Source organism: Lissotriton vulgaris, chromosome 1_1 (assembly GCF_964263255.1).
Source record: "Lissotriton vulgaris chromosome 1_1, aLisVul1.2, whole genome shotgun sequence".
In the NCBI taxonomy this organism is placed as follows: domain Eukaryota; kingdom Metazoa; phylum Chordata; class Amphibia; order Caudata; family Salamandridae; genus Lissotriton; species Lissotriton vulgaris.
Window position 1 is genome coordinate 1432068201 of NC_141685.1, and position 22147 is coordinate 1432090347.

The window sequence follows — 22147 nt, forward strand, 5'->3', positions numbered from 1 at the left end:
TCATTAGAGTTCCATTACTAATCAAAACATAGCAAGCGGGGATTTCCAGGTTTGCTAAGTTTTTATCTTGTTGAAGAACTCAGAGTGTTATCTAGGAATATCAGATAGTGACTGCTGCTCTGTCATTGCACTAATTGGTCGCAAAGGAAGTAGCAGAGAGTCATGCTGGAATGTGGCTCTGTTCGTGTGAGGCCAGAGATGACTTTTCAGAAAATCGCACTTGAACGGTTATGCCAATATAGGGAATAAATGGGTTTATAGCCGAATAGGGGCATAAGGTCACAGTATCGATCAGGAACCTAGATAAGCACGCAACAAGGATGAGACACGATTGTTCAGCGTAGCATGATCAACCGTGTGAAATGCTGCCGATAGATCCAATAGCATCAGTGCTGCAGCACCTCCTTTGTCCAACACAAACCTAATTTCATCAGACGCTTTAATGAGCGCAGTTTCTGTGCTATGGCCTTTTCTAAGCCAAACTGTGCGTCGTCCTACAGGTTATTCTCCTCAATAAATTGAGCCAGCTGATTATTCATAATCTTTTCAAAGTGTTTAGCTGGTAGAAGGAGGCGCGCAATATGTCGCTAGTTTTTGGTCTCTCCTGGATCAAGATTATTTTTTTTTTGACAGCAGCAAAACAGATGCTTTTTTCCATAGGAAGGGATAGGGGCCTCAACTGAACGTAGAGTTACAGATGTTGGCCAGGTTGGTACCCATAAGGTCAGGGAACAGTTTCAGGACTAAAGGGGGGCAGGGGTCAAACAGTGAACCTGATTTGACTGTGTTAACCAGATCAGTGATCTGTTCTATTGAAACTGGCCTAAATTCCATAAAGTTGGAAATGTCCCTACTCTTGCTAACTCCAACCAGCTGATTCCAGCCCACTGTGGGGGCAGTGAAGTTAGAATACATTTGCCCCACCTTATCCTGAAAGCCACTGGCTAACGAATCGCAGAGTACTTGGAATGCTAACTTAGGGCCTTGTCAACTTAGAAACTACCTGAAACAGCTGTTTCGCTGAGTCTTGTGCAGTTTCTATTTTCCTGGAATAGTAATTACTTTTTTCTGTAAGTATTAAATGTTTATAATTTACTAGTGCCAGCTTGTAAAGGGATTTCTCCTGGTTGCCATACTCTAGGCGCCAGTACCTTTCTTGTTTTATACAACGTTTTATACAACGTTGTTTCTCTAACCTCAATGCCTTCGAGAACCAAGGGGCAGAGGGAGTCTTCCTGTTTTATATGGTACTAGCCTAGTGAAAGCATTTTGGAGCCATTCCGTATAGTTTATGAAGGTCAGTTCTGGGTCTGGAACCTCTTCTGGCTGGGTGTCAATTGGATGCTGTTTAAGACGGGCCTGATCTATACCACTCCAAGCCTAAAAACCGTTTGTGGGGAATTGAGCTGGAGTGTAGGAAGGAAGGGTCCAATATCTTAATATCAATTAAAACTGCATAGTGATCAGACCACCTCAGAGGGAGGATCTCATTTATAGAGATCTGCTCATTGTTTGGGGAAAAATAATCCAGTGTTTACACAGCGGAGTGCAATAGACTCATGACTTTTTGAGATAGTCCTAATATCTCCAACTCCGAGGTAAGGGTTATAGAATCCTTATCTTCGGCGGCCTTCAGATGAAAATTAAAATCCCCAAGAATGGTGAAATTAGATTCACCAGCAGTGGGTTCCAGTATGTTTCCTATTACTGATAGAAAATCTCACCTGGGGCCGGGTGGACGATATGGGAGGATCCCCTTAAATGATTGATCATTAGTGAGCATTATATTGAAATTAAATGCCTCACATACCATAGAGGGAATCGTCTCTATCTTGACTAAAAAGTTTTTTCTGTGTATGACAGCCAAACCTCCTCCTCTTTTCTTTACTCTGTCGCATTTGTAAGCAGCAAAGCCGTATGGAGTAGCAATCCAGAAATCTGGGTCTGCTGAGGGGTCGGCCCACGTTTCCGTAATAAATAGGAGATCAAGATGATGATTATCTAAGAGTTCTGCGATTTCGTATTTATACTTTGGGAGAGAGTGATCATTAATCAAGGCCGAGAAGACCTTGTCCTTTCCCTTATACTGTTTTGGCTGTGTATTTATGAATACAGTTTCAGTCATGTTAGTCTATATTCTGTCATGGGCCTCCAGTCTAAACCCACAGGTAGGACATGAAATTGTGACCCTGTTAGGGAGAATCACTGGATCTAGTTGGGCACATACCAGCTTACACCCCTTGCCAGCATTTTCGATAGCCCTTAATTGCTTACTGGTATAGTGTATTTGGCATCTCTGCACTTTTGACCGACGCGGACCAGGGGACCTGGCACTAGGCGCAGTCTAGGTGCAGATAGGTTTGCCTTTGGCACGCCTTCGGCATGCCCGCTGCGCGATGGCGCCATGCTGGATCTTTATTGTGGAGGAGGCAGAAGTGCTCGGCAGAGCCCCACAGCTATGACTCTAACCGCCCTATAATGTCGAAGAGGAGAGCAAGTGAGGAAAGCTGCATCCGCCTTCCCTCCCTCCGCACAAGCCGCCCCTAAAGCTGCGGAGGACCAGGGAGAAGAATGCGGTCAAAATGCCAGGTGAGAGGGCACAAGTTATTTTAAAAACAGGCAAATAGCAGCGTATAATATTAAAAAGATAAGGCACCAAAATTAAAAAAAACAGAGAAAGGTAAAAAATATGGAAAAGCAAGCTAGCAGCAATCTGACTATAAGCGGAGTAAAATAAAGCAATTTGACCAACAGTGCTAACCTTCCAGCACGCTGCGCGATGGCGCCATGCTGGATCTTTATTGCGGAGGAGGCAGAAGTGCTCGGCAGAGCCCCACAGCTATACCGCTAACCTTCCTATTATCCAGAAGTGGAGAGCAAGTGAGGAAAGCTACATCTGCCATCCATATGTTGTAGTGGCTTTAAACCCCTAGGCGGCAGTTAAGAACACTGAAATAAGAATGTTAAAAAAACTAGAAAACAAAAGCAGCATACTTTCAGTAAAGATTTACATCAACCGGGTATTTTCTTTGGTAGCAGTGTAGGATTTTATAAAGGAGAGCAGTTGAATAGTTCGAGGCAATTAACGCTCAATGTATGCAAGCGTACAGCCCAGCATTTGTGGTGTAGAAGGAGGTTCCAACACTAGTTCACAAGTCCATATATGGGCATGCCTCCTTGAACTTGAAAAATAGTACTAAAATCAACATCCCTACGAACATAATATGAGGCTCTCTGCCATCCACAATAGATGGAAGGGGTCTCCAAAATACAAGAAGAACCATAGAGACACACACGTGTATCCCATAGTGACGTGTTTGGCTGTGGTACTGTTCGGTGCATTTGTTGCTTTCTTGTTACTCAGCGGATGTGCATAATGAATGTCACAGTTATGTCTAACAATGCTGTACATTTCCATCAACTGTTCCTCCACAATCAGCTTTATAGCGACACAGATTCCTTCGGATAGACATTTTCTTGATAATATTTTCAAGAGATATGTGTTTTTCTGATCTCAGCCTGCATTACAGTCACTGAGCCCTAACTCAACTAGGACTATTGCCTCAAACTGCAGATATAGTCATCAGATTCCAACCTCACTGAATTTTCATCTTCCATTTCCCTCTAGAAGAGTGGAAGCTGCTCCAACAATCCATCTCTCCAAACAATATCAACAGCTTTCGCGTCTGAAACCAGTCCGACGGGTTTGTGCCCGGTGGCCAATCTAGATGATATTTATACATTCCGGATTCCAGCTGACTTTGTCCTACTGAACCTAATGACGGCCTTTAATTCAATTTCCCAATAAATCTTTGCCTCTAGATTGAAGGAGTATGAACACATATAAAGCTTTGTGCCTGCTACAACCCACTCCTACAGAGAACAAGCAGTGACTGTACCTCCATTTCAATCCTCCTTCCGTGAGCTACCCGGCAGAGGTACCGCAGGCCTCGCCATTGACTCCTATCTTCTTTAATATTTATAGGACACCCTTTGCCATCCTTAAGATCAAAGAGCATCCAGCTGGTCTTTCAGTTTGAAGCACTCTTCCCAGTCTCACAAAGGTGTTTCAAATGACATATGCATCGCAGAACTATAGTCTGGAACTCAATACAGATAACAATTATACCATTGTCTTGCGTGGTGCGTCTTGGCCTTGATCCAATTCTTGGGGTCCCAGGAACATGAGCGCACCGTTGATTCATGTTAACCAAGTAATAGAATCGGGCAGCATTTTTGAAACAAAATCTCCCTCCCCCACAGGCTACCAATCTTCACGGCTTTCACCTTACTTGGTCTGAAGACCATTGGAAAAGATCCTTCACTTATCCTGCCAACAATGACCATCACCAAAGCAGTTATCCCATCTAGATTGGATAATGAGAATGCCATTTGCCTTAATCTTTCTAAATATTTTAATCATTAACTGCAACATATTTAGCATGTGGCAGTCCAGTTGGCATTGGGTCTTGCGCGAAAAGAGCCCGTCGCTGACCATCTCGTTTCGCTTCACTGGCGATGTGTGCACAGATGGATTCTTTTTAACAGGCTCTGGGCTGTCCATCACAAAGGCCCCTTTCTCATGCATAGTAATTTAAATAGGTACTATGGTTTTGCGCTCTTCCTTCTTCTTAGGGACTTCTTTCGGTTGTCCCTATGATTGGAGCTAGATTCTTTTATGAAGTAACTGGTGAACCCTTCATCTATCTTTGCAGTCTCCTTCCAATCATCTTGCTTTCCACAAAAACCCTTCAAGCGTGGCATTTCAATTCCACTATGCCTGCTTAGTTCCTCTGCTTTCCATTATACTTATTGAGCAAGTGCCGGGATTTCTCGTCACGTCTCAGAGCGCTATACAAACCAGTTTTATTCATTCATTCTGTTGCTGGATCACAAATGGCCAAAAGCACCACTAAGTCTACACAGCCTAAATCCAAAGCCAAGACAGTATGTACAAAGTGTTTCAGAGAAGACAAGCTGAGTTTCTAAGATTACAGGTACAACATTTAGTAGAGAAGTTAACCCGCCTCTAATAAGTAGTACTTTAGGATTTATGGCTGCTGTAATAAATACTCCACAACTGGAGTGTCCATGCTTTTTTAATGCTTGAAAAACCTCACTAACAAAGGCTCCCATTCAGACTCATGAAAAATAAATCCAGACTCCTGGACAGTGAAAAGTTCAATGGTGGAATACTTGTGTGCTGTAGATGTTATTACATTGGGTATTAAATTAGTATTTTAATCCAGTCCCAGTTCTTTAACAGGCACATATGAAGCAAACACTTAATACACTTGCTTTTTATCAGTGTTTTGAGTAACTTTATGTGTACCAAGGCTACCTAGTAACAGACTAGACACAGATAGCTCCCCGAAGCCTCATTCATGGATCATTAAGCGTCTTACTTTTGACATATACATTCAAGGTGGGTGCATGTACTCTGCACTTTCTCATGTGTGTCTTTCATGTGACTGTCTTGTTTTATGGTTCGCACTGCGAGACATGATTTACTATGACTGAAAGTTTAAGGCCAAAAGAAATAAGATACCCCTTAAGTTCATTTAACGAGACAGGTTTGAGATATCAGTCAAATTCCCGGGGCTGGGAGGAATTTACATTGAACAAAGTGAGAAAGCTGTTGTGTCACTTATTATTTTTACGCCTGGAAATAGTTGACTGGACAATGTGCATTAATAAATATACAGTACAGAAATCGGGAGCCAAGGGCAGCAAAGAAAGCAGTTTTCCCGCCCTTCATAAAACTGATTTAACGCCCATCCGTTGACCTGTACTTTGCTTTTAATGAAGGCTCCACACCTTAATAACTCAGATTTTCTTCCCACCACATTCAGACTTTTTTAATAATGGAAAAGATAATAATCGGCTTCAAAAAAAGTATGTCGTTCTGTGCTGCTTTTCTTCAGTTAAAAGAAAGTAAACATTACCGAAGGTTGATTAAATCTCGGAAGCAAATAAAGGTGAGGCCTCCTAAACAGGGCGTAAAACGCTGCGACAAAAGACCCAGCGAGAGGGGGAAGAAAGGAAAAACATTATGAGCTGTTTGCATTAGAAATGCGAGCTTCATGTGTGACAGGTCCCCTCCCACCTGCATTCATGCACCTAGAAACAAAGTGACTCAAACACCCACAACACCTGAACTAACTCTGACACGGGAGGTGTGTTAATTCGGTGCGGTGTGCTCTCCACTGTTCTTCGAGCTAAAAGGGCGACCTTCTCCAGCCATGGCCATCAGCTGGAACTAGCCAGGGTGGCACCTTCTATCATAGGTAGGGCCACTAGAATTATGTGATTCAGAAAAGGGGGTGGTGATGAACAGAGTGTCTGAATTAAGCAGACCACTCTTACCCAGTTCAAAGATCAGGGCTTGATCCATCACCGTTATTTAGCTCAATGCACCATCCCAGCTCAGAACTTGGCTATATGCAAATTAGTCTGACCCTGGCCCAGAGCATCATGGGAACAGGGCAGACCAAACTACCAAGCCAATTCTTATACTGGGAAGGAAACAAGCTTCCGGGGACCGGTTTCTGGCATTTCAGCCGTCTTCAGCCCGGCTTGCTTGAATCCTGATGGTGCAATGAGCAAGGGACTCACATCTGAGTATACCCTTCCACGCTTATGGTGGACAAATATGATTCAGAAAAGGGGGTGGTGATGAACAGAGTGTCTGAATTAAGCAGACCACTCTTACCCAGTCCAAAGATCAGGGCTTGATCCATCACTGTTTTTTAGCTCACTGCACCATCCCAGCTCAGAACTTGGCTATATGCAAATTAGTCTGACCCTGGCCCAGTGCATCATGGGAACAGGGCAGACCAAACTACCAAGCCAATTCTTATACTGGGAAGGAAACAAGCTTCCGGGGACCGGTTTCTGGCATTTCAGCCGTCTTCGGCCCGGCTTGCTTGAATCCTGATGGTGCAATGAGCAAGGGACTCACATCTGAGTATACCCTTCCACGCTTATGGTGGACAAATATGATTCAGAAAAGGGGGTGGTGATGAACAGAGTGTCTGAATTAAGCAGACCACTCTTACCCAGTCCAAAGATCAGGGCTTGATCCATCACCGTTTTTTAGCTCACTGCACCATCCCAGCTCAGAACTTGGCTATATGCAAATTAGTCTGACCCTGGCCCAGTGCATCATGGGAACAGGGCAGACCAAACTACCAAGCCAATTCTTATACTGGGAAGGAAACAAGCTTCCGGGGACCGGTTTCTGGCATTTCAGCCGTCTTCGGCTCGGCTTGCTTGAATCCTGATGGTGCAATGAGCAAGGGACTCACATCCGAGTATACCCTTCCACGGTTATGGTGGACAAATATGATTCAGAAAAGGGGGTGGTGATGAACAGAGTGTCTGAATTAAGCAGACCACTCTTACCCAGTCCAAAGATCAGGGCTTGATCCATCACCGTTTTTTAAATGCCAGAAACCGGTCCCCGGAAGCTTGTCTCCTTTCTGTTGAAGAATTGGCTTGGTAGTTTAGTCTGCCCTGTTCCCATGATGCACTGGGCCAGGGACAGACTGATTTGCATATAGCCAGGTTCTGAGCTGGGATGGCGCAGTGAGCTAAATAACGGTGATGGATCAAGCCCTGATCTTTGGACTGGGTAAGAGTGGTCTGCTTAATTCAGACACTGTTCATCACCAGCCCCTTTTCTGAATCACTAGAATTATGTAGCAGGCGCGGGCCAAATTATGTGGCAGGTTTGAGTAAATTACTTGGCATAATGCAGCACATTTTTAAATAGTATTAAGTTATTATTTTGCACTTTTTACACTCGTTAATGCGGTCTGGTAGTTGGGTGCACCTTATTCGTACTAGTTTAATAACCAAATCTAGCAATAAGCAACAGAAAGGTGACCAGTCAACCTTTGCAAAATCTTTTCAACCGCTTTTTAGCACATGCTGCTGCAATTTTTAGTAACTTGTAAAGCCTTTGAACTCGAAACAAATTTTTTTGCTGTTAAAATCGCCAGATTATGCAGCAGATGATGGATTATGTGGCAAATGTGGCAAATCCTTAAATAGTCAAAAATCGCAGCGGCCGCACAATCGCATAATTCGGGTGGCCCTGATCATAGGTCTGCCTGTGCTGCCCCTGCTCTCCTGCCCATGGGCGGGATGGCGGAAATTAAATGTAAGCAGGGTTCTAAGCACTCTGTATATAGGTGCACGGGTGCTCTTTAGTTTTCTGTCCTTACCAGCTCTTGCCCTTCCACTATCCCATCACCAACAAACGAGATGCAGTTGCAGGGTTAAGGATGAGACAAACATCGCTGTTATGTCTTCAGTGGTCAAAAGGTTTGTGATGTCACTTCTTCTACTCAAGGCAATTTAGTGAACTGATGTCCATGCAACGTTTCCAAACCCACCTCAACCAGAAGGTGCACGTCTTCCCACCATCATATTCCCACGAGTCACGCATCCAGAATTTCAGGGTTAAACCTCCCAAATCCAATGTACTTCTGCCTCTAGCAAGTTGGATTTTCTCTCTGTTTTAACATATAGTTTTTGGAGGCAACTGTGTCATCTCCTCACCGAAGCGGGCCAGCAGATACAATAGTGAAGAAACCCAGTAGTAGAGAGTATGTGAGGCACGGTCCACTGGGAAAAGTAAACAACAGTAGCTCACATTGAATTCATTTGTTTGTAAAGGGTAATGAATTGGCTACTAGCATGCCAGCGATATATGACAGTTCGAAAAAGAAAATAGGAATTGCTGAAGATTGCATGGGAGGAAATGGGGTGGGAAACAAAGTCAACAAAAACTGAGACCGTAATGAATTAACCCCTTCAGTGCTCATGACGAGCCCAGGCTCGTCATGCAGCACGGTGCTTGTGTGCTCATGACGAGCCTGGGCTCGTCATGAGCCGTGGAACGCTCACACGCGGGGCTAATTCCCCCGCTGTGCTGAGCGTTCCATTGCGCGGGCGGGTTCATGACGAGCCCAGGCTTGTCATGAGCACACGAGCACCGTTCTGCATGACGAGCCTGGGCTCGTCATGAGCACAGCGGCGCCGTGCGCGGCCCCCCTCCCCCCCGCACCACGGGGAAATTAGCCCCGCAGTGAAGGGGTTAAAAAGAAAGCCACAGTCGCGACGGGAGGTCAGTCTAAATTAACTGAATGGTTGGGGGGATAGAGTGATTGAAAGGTTCAATACTCTGATGATGACAATGGGGTGGGAACACCTCTTCTTAACTAGTGGGGTTATGCATATTCCACAAACTATTACTGTGCGCCAGGTAGAGGACCACTTCCAAAGAAAATGTAATTCCTTATGAGCATCTCATATATTTGCCATGAACAGCTTAGAAATGATCATGGTACCAATTTAGTAAACATAATTTTTCCGCTCGGGCATTCAGGGAAAACGGACGCAATAGTCCCTAAAGGGAGCACAGCAACGGAGTAGAAGGTGCAGAATGCACTTACAGTGGGTATGCCCGAGGAAATGTATTGCTTCATGCCTCTGTAGATCAGTCGGAGTGATGGATTATTGTGGGAAGATAACAGGAGTCTGCATATAGAAGCCGGCATCCCCTGCCCTTTATACCAGGTAGGTGAGCGGGCAATAACCCAATTGCTATCCAGTGCTGCTGTGCTGCCCCTCGCTTAATGTCAAAGCTACTGAACTCATGCCAGAAGTTGCACATAAAATCAGTTTATTGACCCGAGTTTATAACTTAAATACATCGGAGGATCACAGCATAGATGATTGCACACAGACTTTTTTTTACAATGAGTACTATTCTTATTTGAGTGATTAAGCCCAAATAACTAGGCCAAAACAAATCTAAAAATCTCCTCTTAGATCTCCATAATATGAGAATATGAAACCACCTGCTCAGCCACCCCGTTTAAATGTACACAAGTAGTAAAGGATGCCATCATTGTCGTTGAAACCTTCCAGCCTGATGTAAAGAGCTAATTAGACTGGCAGAGGGTACACCAATAAGAAGGGTTTTCTGGTCATTCTTTGCCAGATGTTTGGTAAACCAGGGATTCTCCAGCATCACCAGGCAGGGCATTCTTTTGTTCTAGTTATCACAGCCAGTAACAATATGAACTTGTCTTGCTTTAGTTAGATTTCCAAGAGTCTGGCATCACAGATATGGCTTCCTCTGCAGCATCAGGAATTTCCAGGAGATTCTTTTCTGACGAGACAAGTCCCTCTGCATTGAGCTGTGTCTACAATACTCTGTAATGACTGACATCTCACCCACAAAGGATTTCCAAGACAGTCATCGTAATTCTGGAGCTCACTGTTGCGTTATGACAAGACATGTGGTGGAACCCTCACCCAGCTTTTCCCAAATATGGGGGATTAAATGTGAAAGTAAGCCAGGTAGTAAATGGTTGAAACGTACATTCATATATTACGAGGTCCAAAAAGACACCCAGGGCAGAACTTCAGATGCCATTGGCTTTTCCTTGACAAATGAAATACAAATGTTTTGCTTGGGTTAGGGGAGTGGGTCAATTACTGTGGTGTGTAGTGCATCCTAATTGCTCTGCAACAGTTGTATCTTCTGCTTTGTTCCCCTCCTGTAATGGCACAGGCACCCTAAGATAAACAGGGCATTGATTTCTATCCAGGGGAGATGCCACTGATTATGTTTATTTCATTATTTGCATCCCCCACTCTTATTGTATAGTTGAGTCACTCTAAACAGGACAGGTATGCACAGAGATGGGTCTCAAGCTCACAGGGCATTAACAGGTATGCCCAGAGATGGGCTTCAAGCTTACAGGGCATTCATAGGTGTGCCCATAGATAGGCCTCACGCTCACAGGGCATTAATAGGTGTGCCCAGTGATGGGCCTCAAGCTCACATGGCATTAAGGACTCAAGCTACACATCTGCCGGAATTTCCGGTTCCGTTGCATTGTGTGAGATTGCTTGTGCCTCCATTTTGGGGGGTAGACTCTCAAGCTGCACCTTTCTAACTGTAAGCCAAGCCTAGTATCGCAGACCTATATCGAGAGTTACTTGTGCTCCCATTCAGAGTTCATGTGGCTTAAATTGGTACATCCATGGTGGACCGCTGAAACATGATGGAATGGAATACAATGGAATGATACTAAGAGAGATTTATAGTGGTTGAAATGAAACCATTGCTTTGCCATTCTTTACAGTTCTGCTATGTAAAAGCAATGGCAGTATTCATTCAAATGGAGAGCCCGCCCATGGATCTGTAGGAATCTTGAAGGCCAGATCTGTGGCGTATTCCTTGGTTTTCTGAGTGTTTTGAAAGTATGAACTATTAATATGAATTACTGATAGAAATGCAGCGCAATACTCCACGCTGTCTACCCACTGCCTTGCCAAATGACGCTGGAGTATAAATCCAACTTGGCTTTTTCGAGGAGGATGAACGATGCAAGACTAGCATCTTTCTGATGAGGGTGTGCCCACATCTTATTGAGCAGGGGGAGAACTTCGGCGATATTGGCTTGGAGGACATCATGAAGCGGTTATAGTTAATGTCTCTGGTTACAAAATCCTTATAATATTGTGTAATATATCAAGGAAACCAGAATATAGGAAACCAATAAGACCTATCGCAATTAGGATATTGTGACAGGAATTCTCTCTTCCCAAAGCTAAGCATTGCATCAGTAAATAAGTATGCAGGGGAGAAAAATGGGCAGATAAATATTGATCTTCTACAGAATTTGGCCCACAGGAAGCAGCTCAGACCCTGGAGGCAGCGGTGGAGCTCGTGTTGCAAGATCTAGGAATTATTATGCAAAAACCTGCCCCACCTAAATCCACAAAAGAAGTGTGCACTCTGCAGTTGGGGTCTAAATCAACATTTGCCCCCACCCCACAGCTTTACTTACTGCTGAGACCAGTGCTTTAAATGGGCCGGTACTCTCTGGTACGGAGTACTAGCACTTTTTTATTGCGAGAGTACCGGCACTTCAAGAGAAATGCTATACTTTAATTTGTAGAGTACCGGCACTTCTCGGAAACAAGCAGGTACAAGCAGGTACTCTGGTACAGAGTACCTGCACTTATAGTTTTCCATTTCAAGCACTGGCTGAGACCAAACTGCTTCAGAAGTCATGCACGTAGAACTACTGAGGGATACCGAGCTCGGAGATGAACCTCCAAGGCTGGATAATCGGGCCCAAGCCTGGTTCATTCTGTAGATCCGACAATGCCCAACACTTCAATTCCAACTGGAGTACCCAGTTTGGTTGAAAAGCATCACAGATTGAATACTGAATCCTCAGATGAACTGAGCACGATTGGAATGCCATAGATCAGTAGACACATCATGTGTGTTAGGAGAGAGGCGTGGGGTGGGTGGCCACAGCGGCTGACTCCGGATCGAAGGACTCGCGGTTCGATCGCCGGCGGCAGCTCAGCATCATCTGACCCTGGGCAATAGCTCACTTAATCACCCTGACGGCCCCCAGCACCAGGACCCCCATAGGGGTGAGAAGTCCCACTTTGGCAATACAGAATTATTATTATTATTAGTAGAAACAAGAGTAGGCGGAAAAAAAAGTTGGTAAAGAAACCCGATAGGAGTTTCCCACAAAGAAAACAAGATTGAGATTAATACAATTTCTTTTTTGATGTTGAGGATAATACACTGGTGTGTAGCAGTACCAATAGGTGTGCCATAAGTGTTCCACTTTTTAGCATGCAGCACCTCAATGAGTAATCAATATATTGTAAGCTGAATATCAAAAGTAGACTAGACACACCTCACTGCAGTTTATTCATCCCTTTTATAAGTCTGGACGTTTTTGACAATGGGTAACCACACCGAACATGGGGCTATGGCTGTGATGAACATTAAGACCTACGACTGAATCCATTACAACTGCATGTGTAGTATTTCATATAAGGAATAAATCGGTTATCTATTTAGTACACCACCTGCCTCAAAATCTAATGACTTGTCTGTCTCCAGCCTGGAGATGGTCATTGGCCTAAATTGAGAATACTGGTCCTAGGCAGACAAAAATGTTACACTATTTTGGAAAAACTGACTGCATAAAAAGGTGTCTCCGAAAATAGGTTTATGAATCTACAGTCTACTCACCTGAAAGGAAACTTCCATGATTTGTGTTCAGTTATTTTACCGAGCCTCACCATGTTATGTCATCAAAGGGAGAGACAGGGCAGTGGCAGCCGGTTAATTACAATAGCCAGTGGGGTGGGCACATTCACATACTCACTGTCACCAATCCACAAGCAAATGCAGGCACACACACTCACAGTAAAATAAAACATTTTTTAAGAGTGCTGTGCTCTCGTCAGAAGGCACTGCAGGTTGCATCACACGTTGCCCCTGCCATGCTGCCAATGACATTAACCATCACACTCTTACAAGTGTGATAATTTGGACAATTCCAGGCCCCCAAAGCGAAAAGAATGGCTTGGGTGGCATTTGATAGTCATTTTAATGTATACTGAATTAATCATAGACTATTGTTGTGGTTATCTCGATATTAGCCGAATAGCGCCACCTTGTGGCCGAATGTCACAAGCCCCAGTGTTGAAAATTACGTGCCATTGCCGAGCACCGGAAACCACCGGCTCAACTTAAGCACTGACTCGCACCCATCCTTTTACCATCACACCCGTGCTCACATACTCGCATCAACCAATGTATTCACAAGCACGCATGAGGGCACATACACACACCCACCCATTCACAAGCATATACATGGATACCCTTGCACACAACCATTAACAAGCACATGTGCAAATACACATACATTTAAAAGCATACATACACACTCAAACATTCAATAAAGCACGTACCTAAAGGGCTGCGGTGGTGAAGGCAGGACCAACAGGTGGCAGGAGGAAGAAGAAATGACCCAGAAAGGAGCTGGAGGCTTCAGGAGGGAAGAAGGAAACGGTAGACTCCACCACCTACTCACAATGCCTAATCTTGTCAGAGGACAGCCAATGATAAGAGAACCTTCTTTCACTCTTCACATTCTGGGGTGAGTCAGTGAGACTTGTTGATCTCAAGAGTTGAGAACGAGCGATGTGAGACATCACTGATAGACAGTCTTCAAGGGTTAAACCCAAAGCATCCAGGGATATCAGCGACACTCCCATGCAGCAATAGGTGGAGGTTCCTTACATGTTTTTTTCTGGACTGATGCCGTCACGGCCAGCAGGGCTGTGAGATCTTCAGCCCAGCAAGCCTTTGATCAGGCTGGCAGATGCCTGTACTTTCAAGCATGTAAAGCACGTGGCTGCTTTCCTCTGATGCGAAGGAAAGGGAAGGGGTTGCGGAGCGGCCACTGAGACAGAGGGGTAATCCTGTAAAACTACGCCTATATTCAAGTTTGACCTCCAAGTTAAAATCAATTACTATTCAAAATATCATGGAAAATGTTTTGTTGGATTATGGTTTGAAAAAGTAGTTTGTTGCATGGCTTGTTATTTACTTTGGTAATGATAATAGAAGTCTTTCATGTTCAAGTAGTTGAACAGGGCCATGTCTTAATAGATATAGCTAACCTTACCAACAGAAGTAGTTTACAAGTAGCGATTGGCAAGCTGCCACTCTAAATTAATGATCTGAGGAATATGGTGTGAGAACTAAGAACACCATTCACCTTTGGGATGGATAGACAGATAGATAGATAGATGTATAGATAGGCAGACAGACAGAAAGACAGACACAGCAGACAGTAACCTTGAATGTTCTCAAGGTGGTGATGTGGGAACAAAAGAATTGAAGATTGTTTCCTTAAGGTGGGTTGCAAAGCATGAGTGACTGTGAGTGGCATGCACCAACACTACAGCAGTGATCTCAAGGTGCTGGTGTGTGCATTGGAAATTCGAACAAAAATAAACTGATCAATAGATGTGATTTATTTGTGGTGATGAGGATGGGAGTCAAGCAGTCACACTAAAGCCATGAATTGAGGCTGGTGCTGTGATGTGAGAATGGAACATTGTTAACTTTAGGGAGAGAAGTAAAGTATTAGAGAAGGTGGTCGGTCAGCAGCCTAGCTACAGCCATCATCTGAGGATTATAGTGTGAGAATTAGGTTTCTGAGCAGTGATTATCTCAGGTGTGTGCGTGTGGCATTGTTTACCTTAGAGATGGATGCAGCAAATAAGTAATAGGGTGTGTGTGTGTGTGACACACTCCATCTACAGTCCCACATTGGTGAGATATGAACAGGGCAAAGGAAGAGGGACTGTGGGGGATGAAATATGTTCTTAGCATTTTTCTTGAGCAATCACATTTTCGACTCTAGTGCAAGCTAAATAGTTTTATCAGACGTCAATATTAGAAATTTAGAAGGACTAAAAATCAAATTTTCCCTTGTGATTATCTAAGAGTTCTGACAAGCTATGCATGTTTTCCTGTCACTCTCCTATCATTGACATATGAATAGGACAGTCAGATAACTCTGCACAAGAGAAGAACGCATTTTGGCAGTTACTCCTTTAAAAAATGTGTGCTATCCACGTTGGATTTCTTGACCGATGTGAGCCTGAGGACAACAGCGCTCTGTGACAGCACGCGCTCACACTTCTTTAATTATTTTGTCATGTGGGCTGTAGGGATTTAGGAACATACATTAATGCTGGTCCGACAGATGTCGTTTCTAAGAATAATCCAGCCAGTAAACAGAGTGTGCAGCAGACAGCATCAATCACAGGCACAGAAGCTGAAGGAGAACCCAGAGGCATCCTCAGGGTGTCTCTGCTGCAATCCCGGTCAGGTTGAGACAGGCAGGAAGGCTAGCAGAGTATAGAGTGAAGGCTCAGCCAGAATACGAAACCACATCACCACACACCCTCACAGCTCCTCGTCAAAATTAAGAAAAAATCCAGCACAAAAACGTCTAGGCGCACAGGTCAAACAGGGGGGAGGCCGCTTGCATAGCAGGACCAGTTGCAGCCTGAACATCCACGCTACACCTTCAGGCAGGTTGCCACAGAAAGCACGGCCCACTCACTCTACGTTTCACTGCCTTGTACTTTCACTCAAAGAGGAGATTAACAGTCACAGGAATAACAGCACAAACCTCTTTAGGACTGGCGTTAGCAAAGACCATTTGGTTTTACTAAAATTATATGTATAATATATCTAGCTACATAGGCTTTCAGCCAGTTCGCTTCATCCATTGCACTATTATTGCGTCATGCACATTTTTTGTCTGTCCACTACTGCAAGGGTCAATGGTTCGCCCACTTTAACCATTAGCGAATTTTGTTGTGATTGATGGCATTCTGCTCTTTCACAAGGAGCACATTCACACACAAAGTAGTTCCCCTCACTTGAAGATACAACTAGGACAATGCGCATGTTCTGAGACTCCAAAAATATTCTAGTGAATTTTTAGGTTAATGAGTGTCTAGTAGCTTCCCCCTAAATTTTATAAAAACCAGGAAATAACATCATTGACCAAGCCAAAGGCTGGCGCCCAACCCCAAAAATATTGGCTTGTTTAAAGGCTATTTTGCACACCAAGAGAAGATATGGTCAGCTTTGTTTTTACATTGTGATTTTTTTTGTTCATCACATCGTACCCCAACTCCGCAGCATCTTGGCACTGGGGAGACTTTAGAACCGATTGAAGGCTGTGAGCTTTTTCAAGGGCTCCTTGAAGATCAGAGGGGAGTTGGATGTAGTGACAGTTTGCTATTGTACCAAAATATTCATGTAGCTTTATTTAAACAAATGCTTTAAAAAACACAAATCTCTCACTTTATTGTCGCCTGTGGGCACTTTAAGACATCACAAAAACAGAGAATGCATAAACGATACCAAAATGCAAAGAAGAAAGCCAACGCCTGCAAACACGAAATGTATACACATGTACATTTGGGTTTATAATGGATATGGTGTTTAAATACTGCTGGGAGCAGGTCACTCCAACACAAGTAAGTAACTGCCATCATTACTGAGATTTTGCAAGCTAAAATGGCCGTTCTATTTCTAAAGTACTCAAGCGGCATCTGAAGAGTGTAAATATGTTGCAAATTAATGCAAAATAGACTATAAATTAATTCACAGGGTTAGCATAAAAGTCAGCACGTGGCACCTGTTCATTATTACTATAACTATAGGAGGACAAGCATTTACAATGCAATGGTCTCGGCATCATTAAAGGTAGCGCTATTGGCATTGCTCATGACATTTCTTTTTTTTTCTTTAAATCATAAATAAATGGCATTGTCATTTACATTGCCAATACACAGCACTCTGCACTCAACAGCACACAGCACTCTGCACTCAACAGCACACAGCACTCTGCACTCAACAGCACACAGCACTCTGCACTCAACAGCACACAGCACTCTGCACTCAAAAGCACACAGCACTCTGCACTCAAAAGCACACAGCACTCTGCACTCAAAAGCACACAGCACTCTGCACTCAAAAGCACACAGCACTCTGCACTCAAAAGCACACAGCACTCTGCACTCAAAAGCACACAGCACTCTGCACTGCACTCACTGCTCTGCACACTGCACTCTCTGCTCTGCACACTGCACGCACTGCACACTGCACTCACTACTCTGCACACTGCACTCTCTGCACTGCACTCACTACTCTGCACACTGCACTCACTACTCTGCACACTGCACTCTCTGCACTGCACTCACTGCTCTGCACTGCACTCACTGCTCTGCACTGCACTCACTACTCTGCACTGCACTCACTACTCTGCACTGCACTCACTACTCTGCACTGCACTCACTACTCTGCACTGCACTCACTACTCTGCACTGCACTCACTACTCTGCACTGCACTCACTACTCTGCACTGCACTCACTACTCTGCACTGCACTCACTACTCTGCACTGCACTCACTACTCTGCACTGCACTCACTACTCTGCACTGCACTCACTACTCTGCACTGCACTCACTACTCACCACTGCACTCACTACTCACCACTGCACTCACTACTCACCACTGCACTCACTACTCACCACTGCACTCACTACTCACCACTGCACTCACTACTCTGCACTGCACTCACTACTCTGCACTGCACTCACTACTCTGCACTGCACTCACTACTCTGCACTGCACTCACTACTCTGCACTGCACTCACTACTCTGCACTGCACTCACTACTCTGCACTGCATTCACTACTCTGCACTAACTACTCTGCACTCGCACTCTGCACTCACACTCTGCCAAGAAGCGACGTGGCCGCCCCCCACGTGGGATGCCGATGCCATGGCAGCCTCCTTTGGCGTTGGTAGGACGATCAAGGCACCCCACGGGACAGGTATTTCACAGCCCAAGACGGGAGGTCGGCAGCTCTTTGCACACACACCTGGGAAATGGAGTTTCCTCGTTCAATAGGCAGAGATACAGAACTCCACGGGGTTAAACATGTTAAATAAGTCTGAAAGTGCTCGCTCATACACACAAGAAACAGGAGTTAAGTACCACATAATCTCAGAGGAATCGGTGCAAGAACTTACTGGATGCCGTTCAAAACCCTCTAAATGATGTCGGCGTCCATTCCCCCCTCCCTCCCTCCCCATTTTCAATAAAGCCACGGATAGGGTCAAGAAAAAACACCATCTGAGATGGAGACGTACACAAACACCAGCCGGATAACAAATTCAATTTTATAACGCTATAGTAAAGTTTCCGCCTGCACGGCTCATTCAGTGGCGGAGTTCCGAGAACTTAACACTGGGGAAATCCATTTTTGCGAAAATAATGGCACGTTAGAAACTGCCCCACAACAATAGGAAGATAAACAACACGGATGAACAAAAATGCAACCTAATAATCAAGCGTATATTCATGCGCCCTCCATCCCTCCCTAAATATACATCCCTTTAAGCGCGTGGAAAAATAACGTCGGGCACATAAACAGTAACATCCTGGACATAACTGCCGGTATGCTCTTCTCACTGCGCTGTTCTGCTCTGCTCAGCCCACGATGGTCTCAGGTGCGAGCTTTGAGCAGGGGCTTATGGGTGAAGTCTTGCGCTTTGGAATGCAAAGGATTTCTCTCCCTTCGGATATTCTGCTCCTCCCTGGCGTTGCCTCTGTCTCTGCCTCCACTCAGGGGGAGGGGGGGGCGTCTCGGCGCCTCGCAGGGGGCACTCTCTGTGTGCCGGGAAGAAGCAGAAAAACAAAGCACAACGTTGGTGAGGTCTGCGTCCTGACTCTCACTGCTCCTGGGTGCGTGGGGTGCAGATGGGCAGCGGTGGACGTCCCCTTCGATTTGCGGTGGGCAGCAGAAAACGAGAGGCGCGATGTGTACTCTTGGGCACACAGAGACTGCCAGGTGGAGGAGGCTGCGACTTCTTGGGGCGGCTGTTGTTGTGGAATGGCCAAAAGAAAAGCGCCGCCATTTTCAGATTCGGAGGCGTGTTTTTTGCGCCCTGAGTGACAGACGACGTCACAGGGCTAAAGAATGCAAAAAATCACGCCCCCGGAATCCGAAAAAGACGGAGCTTCTTTGGAGGGACGGCTCTCTCCTCCAATGGCTGGCCTCCATTTAGGAAGCCAGCCAATGGTGGAGAGACAGGGCAGGGAGGCGGGTTCTGAAGCCCCACTAGATGACATTAATTCTCCGGACCGGAAGCTGCTTCGCAGCTTAACGGTCCCTCGACCTAAAAAAGGAATATTTTTGGAGGCAGAAAAATCTTCTACACTAATGAGATTTCTGATAAGGAACAGGGGCATAACAACAGCGCATACGCACTTGTGTTGACCTACCAGTGCAAAAATTGTATTTGTACCAGGTGCAAATTCACAGTTTACGTGGAAAGGCATCATATTATCCGAACGCTGCCGAAGTGACGTCAGAAAAAACACTTCACGCCTTACCTGCTGAGAAGGTCAGCTGGATCTGCTCCTCTATGATCTCCAGGGCGATGAAGTCATGCTTTTCGTTGAAGCGCCCGTTGTAGAGCAGCAGGGCATTCCTCTCTCTGGTGGCAAACCTGAAACCACAAGAAGACGGGCATGTCACGCATGAGGTAGCGCACAGGGAAAGGTTAGATTCTACATAGTGCAGTTATTTTCATACGCCCAGGTTTAGGGGACCATACCTCAGTGCACGCCCTCCAACTTGATTAATCACTAAATCACAAATGTGTAATTTGAATACCACGGAGTGCGATTCAATAACTTTCGGTTCTACATACGGCATACATGCCAACATTTTAGAAGAGTAAAGTGGGAGATTTTTTTTAAAATAACCAGGAGAATGCATTTCTCCCAATGAATTCTATTGAGGCCTGAATCTGGTCTACTGTCATGTAGTGGTACTAAATGAAAATACAAAGTTCTTTCCTTACTTTGTCAGGTGCATGGAGAAAGCGCTATGCCAGGCAAAGAGGGTGTGACCAATATGACGTGCACTGGTGTGGGGAAGCAGGTTACGGACAGTAAATACTCCGAATCACACAAGACCAGTCCCTGTCGGCAGAATCCCGCTAAGGAATCGGATTTTCGGGAAACTAGCCTTGTAGTCGGTAGTCTCCCGCCTGAATCGGGCGGTTTGGCATGCATGATAGGGTCTGTCCCTAATTAACAGCCCCTCCACAATATCTTCATCTAAATGCTCTCTGTGGACATGAATGTGTGAGCAGGTGGTACATGCATATTCTGGCCTCTCTTTGGGGTGGAGGGTGGAGAGAAATGGGTTGGGGTGAGTAGGTTGAGTGAAGGGGAAGCGAAGTACTATCAAGAGAAGCACTGTATGCTTCCCTCTGCCAAAAAAGGAAGAAGAGAAAGGAGCTTGCCTGCTGTCAAAGCCCTATTAGATTCTTCAAGGTGGAAATACTGCCCATTAAAATCAGGTCCAGTGTTTCAACACCGAGAAGAATTGGATGCAGGAACCCCGGCCAACTCGGAATCAGGCAGAGAGGAGATACCGTGTGTACTCATCATTAGGGTAATAACAGCACCTACTATTTGCAGCCCTAAGAAAGGGCAACATGGTGCTGAGTAGGGACCATCTATAAAATTACTATCATCATTATTGAAAAAAATGAGCGTGCAAATAGGCTCATACAACCAGACTCTGGAACAAGAATTAGCCAATGATATGTTAGGTTCTTCACTATGAAAAGTTGCATTGATGCCCAAAGGGGAAATAACACGCACCCCTTCAGTCCCAGAGGGCGCCCAACCCCTGACACGATCTTGCTCAGGAGTACCGCTACAGACAACAACCCCTACTTATAAACCTAAGAGCACCAAGCACTGTCCGCAGGCCAGGACCCTAATGCAGCAGTGGCTCCTCGAGGGAGTGCTGCGGGGCAGCGGGGCGGGGCAGGGTGGGGGGTAGTAAACGCCAGCATACGGCCGAACGGAGGTAAGAAAAGAAAAAAAGAAAACTTATTACACTGCGCGCGCTGCAACGCCAAATGGCGATGCAGCGCGCACAATGTAATTAGTTTTACTTATTTTCTTACCTCCGTTCGGCTGTATGCCGGAGTTTGCTACCCCCCACCCTGCCCTGCCCTACCGCACTCCCTCAAGGAGCCGCCACTGCCCTAATGTCTTCAGAACGGGTGGCGCCACCTGCTGGAAGCATTCCAGAACACCATCATAACGCCAGTGGGCCCGAGCACTGACAGGGGAGGGGGCCAGGAGCCTCTTGTGTCAGCCCCTGAAAGTCAAGGCTGTATCAGAATATTGATAACAAAAGATATTGTCTAGCATAAATATTGTTCCCTAAATATCTTTGATAACATTTTTACTCAGCTGGGTGTAGAAATTCTATTATTAGCTCCAATGGGACGATATTTCTGAGATCGATGTTTAGGAGTCACATCTTGGTCAGATGATATTTGGTCCACGTTATCTGGTTCTGTATGCCAACCATGAGTGCTGGCGGCAAGCCTGGTCCACACAGACACTAGACCAGAGCGTCCCAAGCTCTGGCAAGAAACCAGATCTACGGGGTTATCAAAACTGAAGTTTTTTTGAAGTGGCTCTTTTCTGAGTGAGTGGAGGAGAGGAAGGGTAGAGGGAATAACAACTTGTGTGTAGGGGTCTTGTCATTTTGCACTACTCTACTTGCCGCACTGTTATGGGAGTCATTATGTTGACGGACGAGAGACTATCTGGTCAGCCCCCGCTCATCACTGTAACTGCCCTCTCCAGGGTAACAGCAGACTCCA

At 45.2% G+C, this 22147-nt stretch overlaps 1 protein-coding gene across 4 annotated transcripts in view; it reads right to left on the reverse strand.

Moving 5' to 3' along the window:
* Positions 1 to 22147, reverse strand: part of CELSR1 (cadherin EGF LAG seven-pass G-type receptor 1) — a 520725-nt gene that overhangs the window by 236451 nt on the left and 262127 nt on the right. For all 4 annotated transcript variants that reach the window (XM_086967271.1, XM_086967267.1, XM_086967274.1 and 1 more), the window contains exon 4: positions 19842 to 19957. In XM_086967271.1, the coding sequence (XP_086823397.1) occupies positions 19842 to 19957 (116 nt within the window). The remainder of the gene's footprint in view (positions 1 to 19841; positions 19958 to 22147) is intronic.